General features: G+C 39.0%; 1 protein-coding gene across 1 annotated transcript in view; it reads right to left on the bottom strand.

Annotated features, from left to right (window-relative positions):
- The window catches only part of Ralgapa2 (Ral GTPase activating protein catalytic alpha subunit 2), a 271,739-nt gene that overhangs the window by 106,941 nt on the left and 144,066 nt on the right, over positions 1-20,732 (bottom strand). Inside the window, exons 25-28 of the mRNA XM_028754273.1 lie at positions 10,522-10,650; positions 7,185-7,313; positions 6,325-6,383; positions 2,571-2,679 (exon numbers count right to left, since the gene is read on the bottom strand). Coding sequence (XP_028610106.1) covers positions 2,571-2,679; positions 6,325-6,383; positions 7,185-7,313; positions 10,522-10,650 — 426 coding nt within the window. The remainder of the gene's footprint in view (positions 1-2,570; positions 2,680-6,324; positions 6,384-7,184; positions 7,314-10,521; positions 10,651-20,732) is intronic.

Raw genomic sequence — 20,732 nt, 5'->3', positions numbered from 1 at the left:
TAGCAGGTGAGTACGGTCCGTATTTTCTAGAAACTGAAATTGCTATGGAGCAGGCTGGTGTCTGTCTTGCATGCTGTGCCAAGTACTTTAGCCTATGGGTTGGAGTGATCATACCTATGCACAGCAGTGGAACATTCTAGTACTTTGATGGACACCAGTAGAACAGAGGCACAATACGCATAACTGAAAGTGTTTTCTGGTGCCTATTGTTTACCCTCATAATTACAGAAAGATTTCAGGCATTTTGAGAACTCATAAGCATACAAAGAAAATCTGTTCATCTGGGATTCTATTCCTCTATTATCAATTTCGCTAAAATAAGTGATTTATTCATATATCCAATGTGTATGGGTGTTTTGCCTGCATGTATAGCTGCTACATCTGCATGTCTGATCTCCTTGGAATTCAGAATAAGACAAGACCATAGAGACCATAGAGACCAGAGTTACGGACAATTGTAAACCTGGGTGCTAGGAACTGAACCCCAGTCCTCTGGAAAAACAGTCAGTACTCTTAGCTATGGAATCATCTCTCTAATCCCAACCTATTTTCAATTTCTATCTCTGTTCTATACTATATAGGAAGTTATACATTTCTAAGGTATCATCAAATTATTAATAGTGTTCTCAGGTAAAGGATAAAGCTAGGTAACTAACTTAAATGTGTATATTTAGATTTCAGGAGGAGAAAATTGAAAAACACCCTAGAATTGAGAAAATAGGGTATTTGAAAAATAAATTGAGATCCACATAAGTCAACAACTTACATCCAGTAGTTTCTCCTCTGTGGTTTGGAAGTCAGTCTGGCATACTGTAAGCATATAAAGTCTCAGGCATGGGGTCAAAGCATCCTGGTTGGAGCTGCAAAGGACCTTGGTCAGTTCACTTTCCCCATCTGTTAAGTACAGGTGGCAGTACCACTACACCTTCTAAGATAGGTCCCAGTATTAAATATAACCTCAAGGGCCAGGCCAGAGGGAACTTGGTCATGTGACATCACTGATGACAAATTCTTACAATCTTCATCAAGGAATCAGTAGCAGGTACTCGACCAGCTTCTAAGATACAACCCAGGGGTTATACAGGAGGGATGTGGGATGAGGTTATGGGGACAGAGGACATACATGGGGAACGACAGGTATTGAGTTTGGTCAGGCAGGGGCCACACAGCATTGCCCCATTCCAAAGATAAAGAACACTATGGGCTGTCATCCCATGGGCCCAAGAAAACAATGCACCAAGGGCAAACAGGGCTGTCACTGGTCTAACGACAATTGCCCAGAACCTGCTACAACTACTATAACTATCATAGCTGCAAGAAAGAAGGGAGAGAAGAATCTGGATACTGGCATTAGACAAGCGGAATTTCAATTCAAAATCAGCTGAAACGTCCCCCAGCCTAAATATCTCCTTATATCTCTTGCATATGAGTTCCCTTCTTCTCTAGTAAAATGGCAAACTGCCTTTGCCACTGAGAACTGACAAAGCCCTCAGCACAGCGCCTGGCAGACTCATTGGTTCTGCAAATTTGATAGTCACAGTGCTAATGATGTCTACTGTTTCTGCACAGGAACCAAGAAGGCAGGATACCGGGTCTGCTTTAAGAGGCAGCCTCACTGCACAAGTGGAAGTTCAATTATGTCTTGAATGCTGCACACATCTACTTTCAGTGTTGACTCTGTCGCTCATGCCTGTATTGTCTTGGAGTTGTGACTGATTTCTCCCAGACATCATTTCCTCTGGTGTAATAGGGATTGTGGTGCTTATCTTGCAGAGCTATAACTGAAATTCTAAAAAGTATTTAGAGAACACTAATACATGATGCTCAGTAAACAGCACATCTTTCAGTAACAACGCAAAGAAGGAGTATGCTCCAAATGCCTTAAGTTCAGGCAGCAGGTGAACACCCACGCTCCTAAGGGGAAGGTGCAGGCTCCTATCCCAACCAAGCCAGAGAGGTCACAGCCTGAAACCTCACTTTCTTGTAGCCCAAGATGTCCAGCAACCAGAAGAGCCCTAACTAGCTTTGGCTAGGTCCAAAACCACTCAGAACATAAATGGCCTAGAGAGGCAGTCTCAGACATCCTTGTAAAATATTTACCACGGCACTCAGAACAAGACGTTTTAACTACCATCTCTCTATAATGTAGAGAACTGAAAAATAAACTGATTACAGTTAAAACTGGTTAAAATCCTAGAAGAGCAACAACTGGAGCAGGGCTGTTCCTGAATTTGTTGCTTTCCTGTGGATTCTGCTCCCCTAACTGAGCCAACTTGTCTGGTGTCAGTGAGAAAGGATGTGCCTAGTCCTGTAGTGACTGATGTGACAGGTGTGTGTGGGTGGGTGTTATGCCTGGGGGGCTCTCCCTTCTCAGAGGAGACAGGGAGGGGGAATGGGGGAAGGAGCTTTGGGAGGTGGTCACTGTGAGGAGAGGGAGTGGTGATATTGGACATAAGTTGAATAAGTAAATTTTTAAAGAAAGTCCTAGGAGAGAACTTAACGTCAAAAAACAAACAAAACAAAACAAACAAAACAAAACAAAACAAAAAACCATTAAGAAACATGAATACCTTCAAAGTTACACCTATCACATTGATGGCATCCTTCACCTGAGGATGGCTGGCACACTGTGCAAGCTCTTCACAAATCCAGATCCCAAGAGAGCAAATGGCGATACATCTTTCAAAAGAGAAGCAAAGGCAGGAAAAGGCTCATGAAGTTCAATATATTTTAAATGACAGAATACTTTACATCTATTCATTCAAAGGAACAGCAATTACAGGTATATTAACAGAATATTTTTCTTGAGAGAAAAATTTAAAAACTTCCAGTGGGCCAGTTTTCAGGATAAAGAAAATCACTAATGACGGTCAGTACTTAAATATTTCATGAAGCAAATGGTATATTTTCTGTTAAGTACCTCAATCCATGCCAACTATTTTTGTTGACTCCAAAAACTGTTTTACATTTTAATAACAGATAGTTTTGAGAAGGAACAAAAAGCAGAGATCTTAGATTATTGAAAATTGGGTTTGTAATTGTTTTCCTTACAAAGTATATAGTACATACTTCAAATGTAAGACAAAGACTAAATTTGATTTTAAAGTAACTTTCAAAATAAATACATTTTCACTGTTATTTGTTCTAAACTCCATGCTAATATAAACTATTCTTCAAAGAAATGTGACTTTCTATAATTAAAACAAGTTAGGGGGAAAAGAATCATAGAGATTATTTGATAGATATAAGAACATAAACAAAAGATATTCCACAAGATCTTGGGCTGAAAAACTGGGTAGATAATATTTTCAGTTTTTGAGGTGACATCTGCAGGGCATGAGATAGGGCAGAGCATGTCAGAGGCACTAGAAGATTCAGTTCTGGTTGTGTTACATTTGGACGTTAAGACATCCAACTTGAGGTATCAAGTATAGCTAAACTGGGCTATACAATGAGTCATTAAAAAGCTCAGGTAAATAATTTGGAAATTATCAACAAGCATGTATAGACTGACTAGAATCTGTTGCTGGGTCACTCTACTATGCTGAGCTAAGCAGAGAAGGGGAGTTCATGTGGGGCTCAGGGAAGTTGCAGTGGCAGGAAGAACGTGGATTATGTCGCAGGGGACATGTGGTTTAGAAGAAGATAGACTAACTTCAAGACTGCCAGATACCATATTAAAATTTAATAAACAGTCTTTATGAGAACTGAATGGAAATCTGAGACAATGAAATTGACTATGGAAAAGAAAAATTAAATACCAATTTTTAAAAAATATAGCAAAAAGGCAGGAAACAAAGGTAATAAACAGGAGAAATGCTTAGGAGCTCCAATTCAAAATAAAATATTAAATAAGATGACAAACACCCAAAAGATCACTGGTAGTAGCAAATACAAACGAATTAAAATTTCAGTTAAGAGATGGAGATCACACAACTTTATACAATCATAAAATCCAGATGTATATAGCTTTTGCAAAGGTACTTTAAAGAGAAAACAGAAAAGTTATTTCTAAAAGCTAAAAAGTATTATATAGTATGAAATCAGGAGCAGTTAAAGTGGTCTCTAAAATAAAACAAATCATCCATACAAACATAAATACATTTGATTCACTATAGAGATAGGACAATGTCAAATGCCTATGCAACTAATAACACAGCCTTTGACAGAAATACCAGAAAATAGATTAAGATACAACAGTGGGAAGCTCTTAACATAACTTCAGTAAATGATAAATTAGTAATAATATATTATTAATTATATTATAATTATATATACTTATATAATAATAACGGAGAAGGAATGCAGATTACGTGAAACATTGTAAGGTTACACCTAGAACAGTATGCCTAATGATTAAAGAACAGTATATACATTCCCTTCTTTCTCCTTTTAAATATAGTATTTTTCATTTTTATTTTATGTTTATAGGTATTTTGCATGTGTATCTGTAGTATATAAGGAGGCCAGAAAAGGGTACTGGATCACATGGGACTGGAATTACAAATGATTGTGAACCACTATGTGGGTGCTGGCATCCAAACCTAAGTCTTCTGGAAGAACACCAGGTGCTTTTAATGATGGAATCATCTCGCTAGCCCCTATATACATTCTTTTCAAGAATATATGAGCTATCGGCTAGAACTCACTATACACGGGGGCATAAAACAAGCATAAATATTAACTTTAAATAAAATACAGTTAGTCATCACACATACATTTTGGTCTACACTATAATTACTTGAAACAAATGTAGCAATAGAAGATAGAAATAGAGGGTGGAGAGGAGTCAGCAGTTAAGAGCACTTGTTGTTCTTGCAAAGGACCAGGGTTCAGTTTTCAGGCCCAATATGGTAGCTCATATCCATGTATAAATCTAGTTTAAGGCAAATTACTAATTTATATAAAATTTTAAAAATTATAAAAATTTTAAAAAGACAGTAATAATCATATATTTGGAAATTAATAAAAAGTATGATCCCATGAAGGAGTCATAATAAAAAGTAGAAAAAACAGAATTGAAAATATTGCATATTAAAACAAAATTTTGCAAAAGGTAGCCCTTACCAATAAGCCCTTACTAATACTCGTGTTAAAGGAAAAAAGTTAAAAACACACCAAGTATATATATTTTAAAAGTAACAAAAGAATAACATCACAAGTAGAAGAGGTTTAGAGCTTAAAGCTGGAAATAAAAACAAATGTAGAGAGGTAAGCAAAGACAAACACGTACTGTTTGAAAAAACTAGTAACGGTGACAAATCTAACAAGACTAGTCATACAACTAGAGAATACACAAGGATTTAACAGCAAAGATGAAATGGACACAATTCTTGAACACTCTTGCTTGTGAGATCTATGAGCACACAGGGATACTAATCCTACTGCTGTAAAAAGTATTCTGAGTGTGAAGAAGAAAGAGCCCGTTATGTTTTATGATCCTTTGGCCTGATATTCAAACAGGAAGAGGGCATGATAGGAAAATTACAGATGCTGGATGTAATGTAACTTTCTGAACCAAAATTTATATACATCAAGGGGGGAGTATCTCATACCCAAGTTTAGTTTAATGTTAACAAACTGGTAATGCACATAGCTTATGAAAATGGCAGACTAGGAAAACTGCACTAATCCATCTACTGAAGAAATAAAAAAATTAACAAAATGTAAAATCACAAGAGTGCATGAGACAGTAGAGTTATAGGCCTCTGTTTTCCTATGTGCCTAAGGGTCATGACATATGCAACTGCCTTGAGGCACTCATAGGCAGAAGTGGCCTGACAAGGTTGGGAGTTGAGTTTGAGAGAGGGATGCTCTCCTCTATCTGCATTCCCAGTATTGCCCTTCACCTTGAGAGGAGAGGTAGGGACTTCTTACCACAATTGGCCTATAAAGTCGCCTATCTTGGTCACAGACTGTAGTAGTCTTAGATGCTTGGCAGAAGCACCCAAATGTTTCCACACGTTACCAAATGTCTCTTGAGCCACAAATCATCTGAAGTTCAGAATCTCTGCCCGCAGCATACAGCTTTCACGAACTGCTGCTTTATCCCTCCTCCTTACTGAAAGCATCATTTATTTCTAATCTCTGTTTTCTTATGCAAAAGACAGTATACTCTATAATATTCTTCATCTTACCCTTTTCACGTGTAATGATGACATTTTAAGCAGCTAAGCACAGCAGCTTTCTGACACAATGCTTACTATATTATACATTTCAGTGTGTGTGTGAGAGAAATGTCAAGGAGTTTTAAAACATTAACTGTTTATACACAAATGTGCATCTTAAAATTCTAACATAGTTTACCTCTTGTTCATCATTTACCTTGCACATTCATTTGGTTCCTCGGTAGCATTCTTCAGTAAAATATTTATGAGGTAATGCTAAAAACACAAAATTCAGTAAATGAAAATTTGATGTCATTGTTGGTTTCCCGCATGTGCTGACCATGTCACAGGCACCCTGGAGCTAGCAAAAGGCCAGGGAGTTCGGGCAGCCCTTCCTTCAGGGAGAACTTGGCTCACCTCAGCAAGTGCTTCCCTGGGTAACCGAGCCAACCTGCAGCACAGCATTTCTAGGGATCCAGTGGAAATCAAGCAAAGCACCTGAGACTTCCAGATAGGAAAATCTCCATTTTATTTTGATTGGATTAGACACTGTACATTGAATTACAGATTATAATCAGGTATTATGGATTGATTGACTGATGTGGGGACTTTCTGTTTGCTTCAAAAGCCAGCTGAGGACAAAAAAAAAATTCTTACTTTTATTTCCCAAGAAATAATTTGGAACTTCAGGTTATTAGTAGCATTTAATCAGGCCAGCAATGGGATTGAATATTTAGCTTACTGGAATTATTTCTTATAAAATCATTTGCTCTACTAATGCAGCATAACTAAGCTAACAGAATTATTACAAATGATGATTCATTACAGAATTATGATCCCTAGGAACGATAAACAGATCTAATAAAAAAACACCAGAGGAACAGAGCTATCAGGTCTAACTGCAATATGCTATGAATGTGATACATTCACAGTTCATACAATGCATTTCTGAAAACAACTACCAAAGCTTTCAAAAGATACAGCAAATGTCAGGGGAAAGTAGGTCAGTGCATAGGATGGAAGACACAGTGATGTAGCTCCAGCTGTGGATGTTAAACTCAAGACTCAGTTATGTACCTTGACATCTTCAGCTCCCGTGACGACGTCACTCACTTCTGGCACTGACTGCAGCAGAGGGATCTCCCGGTAGGTATTTGGGAAGCAGACAAGGGAACCAAGGAGAGTGAGAGCTTCTGAACGGGGTGCCTGCACACAAGGAGGGAAACATCAAGTTTCTTACATAGGCCAGAAGCTGGAACGTGTTTTACTTTGTTCTGGTTTTGAGAGGGAATCTTTATCATTTTTCCTTCTGGGATGTTTAAGCAAGAGAAGTTTGCCTAGATGAAAATGCAAGTCTCCAGCGAACAGAAAGCATCTCGACGTTTGACATAAACAAGTGCTCTACAACCGTTCAGCAGGCTCATTCAGACACTCATTCAGAGTTAGACAGGCAAATAGCTGTCATGGCTGCTTTAAGTAATTTTGGAGTTCATGATCTTAAAAGAGCAGGGCAATGAGAACAACCTAACATTATTTTTCAAGTAAAAAGCAAGGGCATTCATAAGGAGGGGAGTTGGAGGTAGTCATCCAAAGAGAGGTGGGGGAAGTGATATCAGTTAGGAATGGAGCTGTGGCATCAGAGACAAAGTCAATATGCAATGGTTTGCCTAGTTTTTAAACATGAAGGTTTGGAGTGACTACTGTGAGCTGCTGAAGTTGGCTAACATGAGGCATGGTGAGTACTTTGGCTACTGACTTCCACAGTACACACCCAGTGGCTACCATCAGTCTCAGTCTCATCTGACCTCAGAGGCATCTGACACGGTTCACAGCTCCTTTGCAGTACAAGCACTATCACCATGTGGCTTCTGGGATACTTTCTGAAGAGACCTAAGAGGCTTCCTTGATTGGAACTGCCCATTTCCTTACGATTAACATTAGGATGTTGGCTGTAGTTCTTGCCCTCTTCACTCACAGAGCCATACTGGATTCAAGAGCAAGCTAGACCTGGGGCTCCCTGCTGTGTGCTGTTATACAGTAAGCCTCAGCATGTTTGCACCAAGGTTTTTGTTCTGCTACTGCTGGACATTTGGACTGGTCCTAGCTTTGGTTGTTAATTACTGCTGCTATGCAGAACCTTCCACAGATTTCTTTGTTGATTTGTTCCTGTGCACGTATTTACTTCTCTTTCTGGCTGCCTGAGCAAGTGGGGATACTTAACATTCATAGTTAACTGGGATACCGGAAAACTAGCTGAGCAGGTGTGCCCTGACCAAGCACCTCTCTCACCAGCTGCACAGCTTTAAACCTCATATTTACACAGAACAGTAATTCAAAAAACCACTCTTTTTATATAACTGTTATATTCATATTCTCTCCATTTAAAATTTCATTTTGGAAAGCTGTTTTTTTCTTTAGCATTTTATGAAGGTATGACAGGTAAAGTTATATACACTTAAGAAAGCACCCCCATAAGAGTCACATATCAGATATCCTGCACATCAGATATTATATTATAATTCATAATGGTAGCAAAATTACAGTTATGAAATAGCAACAATTATATGGTTGGGGGTCACCACATCATGAGCAACTGTATTAATGGGTTGCATCATGAGGAAGTTTGAGAAGGACGGATATAAGAGGGTTACCATACATATGTACGTATATGTATATAGATAAAAGCACTGTAAAATAAAAGCTATAATTAAGCTTCATTAACCCATCTACCATCTCAGATGGCCGCCCCTTTTCATGGAGGAACATTCTCTTGACAGATTTCAAGTTTATACTACAATATTTTTAAGTACAACTTACCAAAACTTTCTACGTTTTGATCAGCATTACCCATTTACTTCCCAACCCTTAGCAAACACCAGGCTCCTCTGTTTCTGTTCATTTGACTTTTAATATTTCACATGTCTCAGAGATGATGCAGGCCTATGCCTGGCTTATTTCCCAGGCAAAGTGGCTTCTGGAATCACTCATGCTGTCAAACATGACAAGATTTCTTTGTTCTTAAGGATGAAGAATATGCTATTGTATGTGTCACATTTGTTCATCCACATGTACACAGAGTTAAGTTGTTACTCTAACTTATTAACTAGGAATAATGCTGCGTAGAGCATGAGGGGCAGTTTTCCCTTGAACATGTTGACTCTACTTCTCTGGATCACTTAATGGTTTTACTAATTTTAAAAGGTCATTCTATTTTCAACAATAGCTGTACCAATTTACATTCTCACCAAGATACAAGGATTCTTTTTCCTTTATATCTTTAACAACACTTATCTTCCTTGTTGATGACAGCAACTCTTAACAGTGGAAATTATTATCTTGTGTTTTAATCTGCATTTCTGATTAAAGATGTTGAGTAATTTTCATATGACCATTGACCAATTTATGTCTGGAAGGCAACTTTAAATAGCTCACATATGCGAAAGACCCATGTCCACAGGAGTCATCACTATGTGTGGTGTAGCATAAAGGGCTGTAGCACAGTCTACAGAAATCCTCCTAACAAGTAATACAATTCTAATGAAGTATGATTCTCCTGCTCATGTCCTGTAATTTTTTTCAAGCCAACTTGAAGGCTTAACATTTAACAAGAAGGTTCTTTAAAGATGATTTTCCCCAATTCAGAAATAACCAAGTGGGGGAAGTCTTAAAGAAATTGGACATTTTTCTTCCTTATTTTTCCTTTTCTCATTCCTCCCTCTTGTTCTTGTCTCTCCCCTTCTCTTCACTTTCTAATTTAGCCTCAGAAGAAGATATTAGGGCATAAAAATAAGAGTACAAATTATGAATTTTACAAGTATTAACCACATCCAACAGAAAGTGAGAAATCAGCCATGTATCAGACAAAATTTAGAATACTGACTACTCATACTCATTTCATGTAAACCCCTGGTAAATCAAAATCTCATCATCTTTATATTTCAGTAGTAGTTTAATATACAAGAGGCCTTAGATTTGATTCCAAATCTAGACCCACAAAATTCTATTTATTTCTTTGAGATTCACAATAACTAAAACTAAGTTTAACAAAACAACAACATATTACTTCAAACAAACACTTCAAATTCTCTCTTTATGGCATTTATAACCATAATGTCATTTACTGGAGAATACTAATAAGTATCTGTAAGATGTACCCTGCTTTCGTGTAAATGTGCTGACATATTAGTGGGGATATGATTTCTCACACTTTGGCCTTTTGATGAAACGCCTTTCCAGTACCAGTATGTCATCTGATCCTACAATTTCACAGATGAGCTGCCAGGGTATCTACTCTGAGAGCCCAGTTTCACATCGCACTAATGAGTCAACACCTGTTAAGAGTGGAGAAATCTGAGCCTTGTTAGCAATTGTGAAGTCTCACAGGAGCTGGGATGCTGAACATTGTCATACTCACCGCCAACATGTCTGTACTGAGGACCCTGGCAGCAGCAGTGATAAAGTCCCCCACCAGCATTGAGAAGCCAGGCAAACCCAGGGAGAAAAAGCGGGGTGAGCAGTTTTTTATGATGGTGTTTAAGATATCCTGAAAACGAAAATAAGGAAACACAACTGTAATGTTAAGAACAAAATTCCAAAGTGGTTCCTTTGTAAGACTACCACTAATAAGATAGCAGAGCACTGTGTGAGGATTTTGTTCAAAAGAGTGCAGGGGATGCATAACTCTAATGGTTCTCATACATATCTTTTGGTAAAGGGAATGGAAAAACCAAAGGCCACTTTGTGACACTGGGTCTAGCTAAACATCTGCCCTGTATTCCACTCGACGTGGGCTCCTTGAACAGGTGTGCCAAGATAGACATGTAAATAAAACTTGCAAATCTCTGTCAGTAGAATAAAAACTGGGCTCTTTCTTTAGCTTCAGTCCCCAGAGGTTAGAGCACACTCTTAGAAAAGCTGATAGGCAAAGGGATGGAAATGACCGCTCCTGTGAGTTTCAGGCACTAAGAAATGGGAATGTGGGTAGTGTTATGGTAATGGTGTAACATGCATGAGGCTCTAAGGTCAGGGAGTTGCCACAGATCTGATGTGCACACGAGGTGCAAACACAAAGCCAACAGCAGCCATTTGCCAGAGTTCGGCACCAGGAGCATCTCCCTGACAGCTCTCCATCCTGTGTCTATAATAGAATCCTGTGGAGGGCTGGCTGGTCCCCAACCTCCAGTCCCTCATTCCTGCCTCTGTGGTGGATCAGATCCACCACAGGACAGTATTCACACCATTATGGCCAGGTTCCCCCCTAAAGCCATCTGTGTGAGTATGTGCATGTATAAATGGGATTAATATGAAAACTACAATCTTCTTTTGCACAGATTCTGGCCAGGCACACAAATCAAAACCACATGCTGAAGTACTTTAGTTATGTGACTAGCTGTAGTGCAACTAATAGTTAGTGTCAATATACAAGTAAATAGCAAGACGGAAGAACCTTGGCTGTCAGTGTGGCTACCTCAACAAGTCCTGACTTAACTATTAAACTAGAGCAAAGCATAGCAACATGCTCATTTCCAAAGTCATCTGAGGCCCCTCATAGAAAGATTCACCTCATTTCACAACTTGTCTTCTTAAACATACCTTCCATGTGCTCACATAACATTTTCCCAAGACATGTTTTCTTACAGCAGATACACTTAACATTAAATAATACTATTTACAAGATTCAAATGACCATATAATACTCAATATATTAGTGCTCACTTATGATAAATAGTTTAGCTTAAAACTTGAAGCTTTGGCATTTCAGTGGACTTTTTCTTACACAAAAATAAATGGATATATATGATTTATAGATAAAAGATGAGACACGTAAATAGGTGATAGAAAAATAGATAGATGTAGATATAGATGTAGATATATAAAAGGAAGGGATGGAAAAAAAAAACCTAAACCAAGATTTCTTCCCTGTTAATAATTAAGCCTGTTTTAATCACATCCTGTGATACACTTTAGGGTCCATATCAGCCAAGACAAACATTCTCTGGCTGAGCAGATGGATGCTGCAGGTTAGAAACTGTGTAGTAGACTCATGCTCCAGGACTGGAACAAAAGATCTACCTTTTTCATAATTAGGCCTCTGATTAATGCCCTGGGCTCCTCACCACACACCTGTAATTACTCACAGAGGTATGCATTGTGCTGGGGCCTTGTCTCAGAATATCAGGCATCAAGCTTCCCAGCAGCAGATGGAAGCACATTTCTGTTGACATATGCTGCAATGAATGGATTCGTGCAAACCTGGCTAGCAAGGTACCAGAATGCCATGCATCTGAAGATTAATAATGCAAACAGCCATGATGTTAGCTTTGTTATGTTTGCGTTAATTCCATCTGCTGAGATGAGGAGTTAAAACCCTGAAGCCTAAGGGTTTTAAAAACTTTTAGCATTTAGCACACACTAAACTCAAATGAGCCATCTTCACCACTGGAATTTAGAATTTTTGGTTTAAAGGTGATTTTTCTGGAATGGGTTTGTGGGGACTGGAAATTGAATAATAAGCTGAAACCATAGTTTACAAACTTGCTTCATTGGTGAATATGCTTAGGGAGGAAACCATACACTCAGAAACTACAAAATTGTCACTGGTGCTAGAGATGGCAGAGACAAAGTAGTTGAGATAGTCACAGGCCTCACCCAGTCCCTGGACCTGGGCCAGTGACTTCAACCAAACCTGCTTCTATGGACAAAGAGATGAGAAAAAGAGGGACAATGACAGATGGCAAGCCTGCCCTACTATACCACCCACGTAAGACAGAGCCTGGGGGGAAAGTGTGCCTTTGCTATAGTCACTAAGGACAGCACTGGGATAGGGTTAATTCGGGGGTTAAAGAGGGGTCCATATGACCAGTCAGCCAAATTACCACCACATGCTGGCTTACTTTGCTTATCTACACTGAAATGGAGCAGTCCAAAGTGTCTATCTTTGAGATAACACTTTAAAATTAGGAGTAGCCACATGGCCCTCAGGAGAGCATCTGCCATTCATGTTCCCAAAAGAGGACCATCCACGATGAGCTCCACTCATTCCTAACTCAGAAAAGTAGTTCTTTCACCCCACTCCTCCACTTTAAGGTATTAAAATCAATCTTTGAAAATTTAAAATAAAATCCTTCAGGTTTTGATAGTTTATATAGCCTACAGAGCTTTCTATATGAACAGACAGAATGGTGTTCACCACACACCCATCACATCAGGGTCGGTCCTCATGGCCTCTGTAGCAGCCTCCCTGGAAAGTCAGCAGAATTTGCCTAGTACATTTCTTCAAAGCGACTCACAGTTTTGAAATTTAAAATTATACTGGAAAATGATTACCCCTTGTCAGAAACAGAAAATACTCCTTAAAAACAATAACATATTAACAAGCAAATGATTATGAATTTCTTGTAAAAACATCACTAGCTGCCAGAAGCTCTTACTTTGAGATAGGCACTTGTCTTTAAAAATAGAGGTTTACAATGTCATAGGGCCAACAACCATGGTTGTACCAACTCTACCTGGCCTGAGGAAGTCTTGAGGATAAGTTGTGATGAACACAGAGGCTTTATTCTCATCAAATGATTCCTTCTCTCAAAGCTGACTCTACTGTAACCACTGGTAGGAAATTTCTCTCTGTTCAAACTCTCCCTGTGAAAAACTCTAAGACTGAGGCCACAAGGCTTGGATTAGATACTGTGGGCCACTCCCAAAGAAATGTGTTTCTCTCTTCCCTAAGATGAGATGACCCGTCCTTAATGAGCAGTAGGCAGTGGGATGCAGATGTAAACAGATGTTTTATGGAGGCTTTCCAAGTTCAGAAGTAAACAGTGTCAGCAATGTTTACTTCAAAATGAAGAATTTTTACTCCATAGAACTTACTTCATAGGTTCAGTCAATATTATTTAGTTAGTTAATTAGGTTTTTTGTTTGTTTGGTTTTGTTCTGTTCTGTTTTTTTGAAACAAGGTTTCTCTGTATAACAGCCCTGACTGTCCTGGAACCCACTTTATAGACCAGGCTGACCTCGAACTCACAGAAATCTGCCTACCTTGGCCTCCCAAGTCCTGGGATTAAAGTTGTGCACCACCAGGCCTGGTTCCCTAATAATTTATTGAATGGATATTTTAATGATCTACTGAGGAAGAGTATTTTTTAAAAATTCAGAGATGACACAGAGAAGTTACTTTGATCATATATTACCCCAGGAATTAAAAAGCTCTAGCAATCAGTACCTTAAGACAACCCCTTTAACAAGCAATTAGAGATTGTGTATATAACTTGGGGGTAAAATGGAAGCAAATTTGGAAACACAACCTTTAAATTTTCTAAGCTCTATCCTTTTGAGGAATTTTAGAACCTAACTCAAACAAGTGAGTCTGGTAGTAAGATTTGATTTTTTTTCTATACCTTCAAAACAGACTAAACAAGTAGTTAAACTAAACAACAGGCTTAGTGGTACATGCAGTCTGGAACAGGAATCAGGTTTATTCTTTAAGTTGACTAGTCCGGAGCAGACAAACCTTGTTTTTGCTAGAAAGAAACCACCCTGTGAACTGGTGCCACATGGTGAACAGGACACACACTGCATTTTCCAATTTTAGTGAAAGGTCCATGTGCAAACTCTATGTTGAGTTTGAAAGCCAGACTGTAAGATGATAATTGTGCCTTTGTAGCTTATCACAAGGTTCAGGCTTATGAGAAAGCAACTGGTGAGAACATCTGTCTCTTATCACTGATCTTGCAAAAAATCAGGTAATTCAAATAGAGGCGTGTTGTTTCCTCTCCTCCAAAGCACAGTTCTATAAACACAAACTACATCCAGCTCCTCAAATGAATCGCTTTAATTGAATGCTATGTACACAGTAACTGGAAAAACTATAAGTGATAAGGAAAACATATGGTGACGGCGGCACAAATTGGCTTACTCATTCTGCACAGGGCTGCTTCTTTAGTTCTCTTATAATTGACCTTTAGAATGATAAATGTGTAAAATAATTTTGTTTATTACAGCTCTAAACCTTCCAACAATTATACGAAATGAAAATTTAAAAGGAAGGATTCCTTCTGGAAGCATTTCCATTGTTTACATAATTGCACAGCTATAATTTAGTGGTTGTGTTGTTATGGAAAGAAGAAAAAAAGGCCATTACTTGCCATTTCAATATAAAATATTGCATAGTAGTGTCAGAAATGGGGGCAAATGTTCACTTTACCACAGTGTAAAATGGATTAGCCCTGCACAACTAACATCTCAACATAGCGTGCTTTCAAAGTCCACTGAGCAGAAGCCGCGTCCTCCCTGTGCTGGCGAAGCCGCCGCTGTGCTCTCTCTCAATCACGTGGATATTTTTCACTTACTATTTGCTCATGACCCAGCAGATGATGGCTGTAACACAATAGCCAGCCATCTGCCTCCCGGCCTTTCCTTGGAGGACTTGCGCTTGCTTCTCCAGAGCAAACAGATCCGGTTATCCCACCTAAAGTCACTTAGGCCCTCTGTGAGGCTAAGCAGTCATCAAGAAATAAAATACGTGTGTGCAAAATCATTTAACTGCTCATTTGACTTTTCCTTTTAAGAAATGTTATGCAGTGAAATGATTTCATTGTGCCTACATGTCTAGTATAGACCACAGGAACCTTTTATTTGGTAACATTTGTGTATCCCAATAATCTGGTTAATTAAAAAGACAAGATTTGCCCCACAATTGGAAATTATAAAAACATATATGACTGCACAGGAATAGTTTTCACATTAAGTGTGGATATAATTTAAATTAACAACAACCACAATCACAACCTTTTAGTACCTTTAGGGCACATTTGTGAGTATCAGACTCCTGCAGTTTTCCTAATAGACCAGAAGCCTTCACATTCCAGACCTGACCCTTTCTTCTCTGCTCGTGGCTCTCTGCTCCTTCTGCTCTGTGTACAAGAACATGCTCTGTGTACAGACAGACAGTAAGCTGCTACCTGACCTCTGGTGACAAAAATAAAATCTTGGTCATTATGCACATCCTCCTGCCACCACCCCCACCCTCACCCCCACCCCGCCAAGGCATAGTTGAACATGGCACCAGTATGGAACTGCAAATTACTCTCAAGATCTGAGTCAAATGATGCCACAGGGTCTCTGTGTAAATGGCCAAGTGAGATGCAATTTATTTCGAGAAAAGCAGCAGGTTTTCAAAAATGTGACTTCTGTGGGTGTGACTATGGTACTCGAAGCCCAGAGGAACAGGACATAATAGAGTAATTGGGCTTAGTAGCTGCGATTCAAAGACTCCTTTAGCTCTGTGCCCTGAGGATCACTGTGCCATAGAGTTTCCAGGACAGTGGCATGCACAAGCAGAAGGGAAGTGGGGTGTGTTAAAGACACTTCTTATGGCACAGAACTCCTCTGCCAGTAGCACAGTAATGTGTGGACTGGCCCCAGGTACCTGTCAAGCCCAAAGGAATCATCTTTTTGAAGCTTGTTTATGTTTGTATAACAACTAACCCCTCCCTCATCTGCCAAGGAAAACTCTGCAGGTCTTTGAAAAGCAAGACCTAGTGGGTTTGAAACACTATATATGACTTTATTTTATAATAGAGTTGGAAAGTCACCAGCCCTGTCCAACTGCTTCTTTTTGCTATTTGTAGCAACTTTATTAAATACTTCATATGTAATAAAATCCATCCTATAATGTGTACAAAATAGCTTTTAGTCCCAGAATTAAGCAAACATCACCACTATCTAACTTGGGAACGTTTTCATCACTCCCAAATGAAACTCAATGTCCATTAGCAGCCACTCCCTGCTTTCAGTCTATCCATTTACCTGGCAACCACTAATCTGCCGTCTGTCTCTGGATTTGCTAGCTCTGAGCATTGCAGAATATGGAATATTACAGTATGTGGCACTTATATCTGGCTTCTGCCACTTAACATGTTTTCAAGGTGTATCCTGTTTTAAATTTTGTTTTTGTTTGAGATAATGTTCATGTAATCCAGGTGGTACATAGTCAAGGCTGGCCTTAAAATCCTGATGCTCCTCTGCCTCTATCTCAGAACTGCTGGGATTATAAGCATGAGTTAACATGTCAGGCATGAGTCTTTATAAAACTAATATTGTCATCCTTTTATCTTTTATTTTTGAGACTGGGTTTCATGTAGCCAAAGGTCCAGTAATCCTCTTGCCTCAGCCTTCTGAGGGCTAGGATGTCAAGTGTGAGCCCCCACACCTGCCATGTTTATTACTGTATTAGCTGGGTGGGCATGTGTGCTGTTTCTACCTTGGTGCTTGTCAACAGTGGCACTCTATGAATCTCTGTGGCCAGCTCCTTCATAGTGGAACTGCCTCTTCTGAGAATTATGTGTTTACATTTTGAGGGACTGTTTCTCACAAGCAGTTTCTCCACTTTATATTCTCATCAGGAAAGTTCAAGGATTCCAATTTCTCCCAATCTTGTTATAATTATTTTCCCTTTTAACAAAATTACCTTAACAGCCACCTTAGTGAGTATGAAGTGGTACCTTGTGGTTTTGATTTGCATTTTTCCGTGACTGGTTATGTTCAACATCATTTCCTGTGCTTGTGAGCCATTTTGATGCCTTCTTTGGAGATATTTTAGTCTATTTAAGCTCTTCATTCTTTTATATTTGGACCATTGATTTGCTACTGAGCTGTGATGGTTCTTCCTATATTCTGGCCAGGAGACCTTTACTGGGCATGTGATTTGCAAATGTTTTCTACCATTTTGTGAGTTATCTTTTCACTTGCTTGATATGTCCTTCGATGCATGGTAGATTTTAATTTTGGTAAAGGACAATTTATATTCTCCCCCCCTTTTTTTTTTGCTGCTTGTTATTTCCAAGACTTTAAAGTCAATTCCAAGATAATCACAATTTCCTGCTTTACTTTCCTCTAAAAATATTATAGTTTTAGTTCTGACTTATCATTTAGACCACTGATCCATTATGAGTCAAATTTTGCATTTAGTATGAGGTTGAGATGGAGGCTAATTTCATTGTGTGTGTGTGTGTGTGTGTGTGTGTGTGTGTGTGTGTGTGTCTGTCTGTCTGTCTGTGTGTGTTTGTTGTATGTGCAGTGTGTCACATACATGTGCATGGGTAAGTGTGTCTATGTACATGCACAGAGACCAAAGGAGACATTAGGTGGCCTGCTCTATCACTCTGTCTTACTGCCTAGAGACAGGGTCTCTCACACTGGCTTCAAGCAAGTCCCAGTGACTCTCTACTGCTCAGCTTTTTACAAGGGTACTCAAATCTGAACTCAGATCCTTATGCTTGCATGGTAAGTACTCTTACTCAATGAACCAAGCTTTTACTCAACACCTACTTTTATTGCTTTCTATGCAGATGTTCAGTTGTTCCAGCACCACAAGAAAAATTACATCTTTCCCACTGGATTATTTTTGCACCGATAGCAAAAATTAGTCAATCATAGACACAAGTTTCCTTCCATACTCTCAACTCTATCTTATTGCTCTATATTAACAATTTAATAATACTATACTATTTTAGTAAGTTGTAAAACCAGAAACTATGATTTCATATTGTTCTTGAAATATTATTTTGCCCATTCAGAACTCTCTATACTTCTGTATGAATTTTAGGATCAGATTTATGCGTCTGCAAAAGAGATCATTGAAATAATAAGGCTTGTGTAATCTGTAGATCAGCATTGAGAGCACTGTCTTTTTTTTGTTTTTTTTTTTTGTTTGTTTGTTTGTTTTTTGAGACAGGGTTTCTCTGTGTAGCCCTGGCTGTCCTAGAACTCCCTCTGTAGACCAGGCTGGCCTCGAACTCAGAAATCCACCTGCCTTTGCCTCCCAAGTGCTGGGATTAAAGGTGTGTGCCACCACTGCCCGGCCAGACCATATTTTTTATTTCATTTTCCTATTTACTTATCCTAAACAATTCGAAGACTCCAGAGAGCTAGGGACAGTTAATTTTGGTTAAAACCTTGATTGGGTTAAGAGGCAACAGAATGTTAACAAAGCACACCTTCAGTCAGTCAGTGAGGCATTTCCAGGGAGAGGAGCTTGTCTCCCCAACTGAAAATGGGGAAAGATAAAGTGAGCTGAGAGCCAGTGTGTTTTCCTGTTTCCTATTAAACCACAGACCACCATGCTGTTCCTGTCACCATGCCTTCCTAGTCACCAGGGACTGTATTTCTCTCAGCTGTGAGACAAAATAAATTCTTCCTCTTTTACATATGTGGTCTTAGCAATGAGAAAAGTAACTAACAGAACGCTTGGGATCAGAGGTGGGGAAAACCAACATCCTTCATTTGTTCTTTATCAGTAGGGGCATATAGTCATTTAAAATGGTAATGTCTTATCTCTTTGATGAGAAGACAGCCAGAGACTCTGATGTGGCATCTAAACCCAGACTGGCAAATTAGTGCTTTCCACAAGAATGTATACAGTATTGTGATATCAGCACCACCAAGACAGAGTTTATCTTCTATCATTTGACCCAATTAATTTCCTTAGCTCTAGTTCCCAGTCACATGAACCAATCATAAAACTCCTTAATCTTGACCAAGGCTATGCCATGTTTACTGCTCATGGATCTTGAGGTTGATGCTGTCTTTCATGTGTGCTTCCTATAATAGGCAGGTTATATCCTACTAGGAAGGAAGATAGAATCTTTCTAGTTCCTTACGATGATGAAAACTGTTGAGAATCAAGGAAAGAAGTGACTTACAAGATGCACAAATAGGACCTTGAAGTAACTGGCCTACCAATATAATGACTATCTCAATTGTCACCTTGATAAGCCTCAAATCCACAATTCTGCAGTTTGTCCAACAGCTGCGTTAATGAGGCGGATGGAAATGCAGAAGAGCAGTTATTAACTCTTCACCTGAGACCTCAGAAAATACAGGCTGTGATAAGCTGTCGTCAACAACTGACAGCAGTAGGAGGACTTGGCTGTATCTTCTGTAAACACTAGAAGTGGATGCAGCCTGACAAAAGAAGACTAGACATGATGGTCGAAGCTGAGGCAAGGTTCATGAAGACAGTCAGTTATACACTGTCAAGGAAATTTCCTAGGCTTGGAAAGCAGGGTAGGAGGCTGGACAGATACTTGCTCTTTGGGAGATAACCAATTGCTTGTTTCAGTCTTTGACCTCTTTTATTGACTCCTGTGGAATCTTCTAATGCTCTCCAGAGGAGCCAAAAGCAAAGGGTCATATGACCACTATCACAGATGACAGGATGGTTAAAATGCATTTTAATAAACAAAAAATGTGTTTAGATTCATTATCATATAAGCAATGACATTAAGATAAAATAGGGCTGAGAATGGCAGTACATGTCTTTAATCCCAGTACTCAGGGGCAGAGGTGGGTGGGTTTTTAAGAGTTCGAGGCCAGCCTAGCCTACACAGTGAGTTCCAGGCTAGCAAAAAATACACAGTGAGACCCTATCTCAAAAAATAAACTAACAAACAAAAATAATTGACAAAATAAGAAAAAATAAGTCACATAATTAATACAGGTCCTTATAAAACAGACAGTTGACTGTTTATATTGTCTCAGGAATACCTCAGTCTCTGTTTTTAGAATGTTATAAGGGAATATTGGATGGTGCACATTGTTAAACTCAGCACTATGTGACCTTAAAAT

Source organism: Grammomys surdaster, unplaced genomic scaffold, assembly GCF_004785775.1.
Source record: "Grammomys surdaster isolate TR1022 unplaced genomic scaffold, NIH_TR_1.0 129, whole genome shotgun sequence".
Lineage (NCBI taxonomy): Eukaryota > Metazoa > Chordata > Mammalia > Rodentia > Muridae > Grammomys > Grammomys surdaster.
Note: the sequence above shows the minus strand (reverse complement) of the source record. Positions and strands in the feature narration are given on the sequence as shown.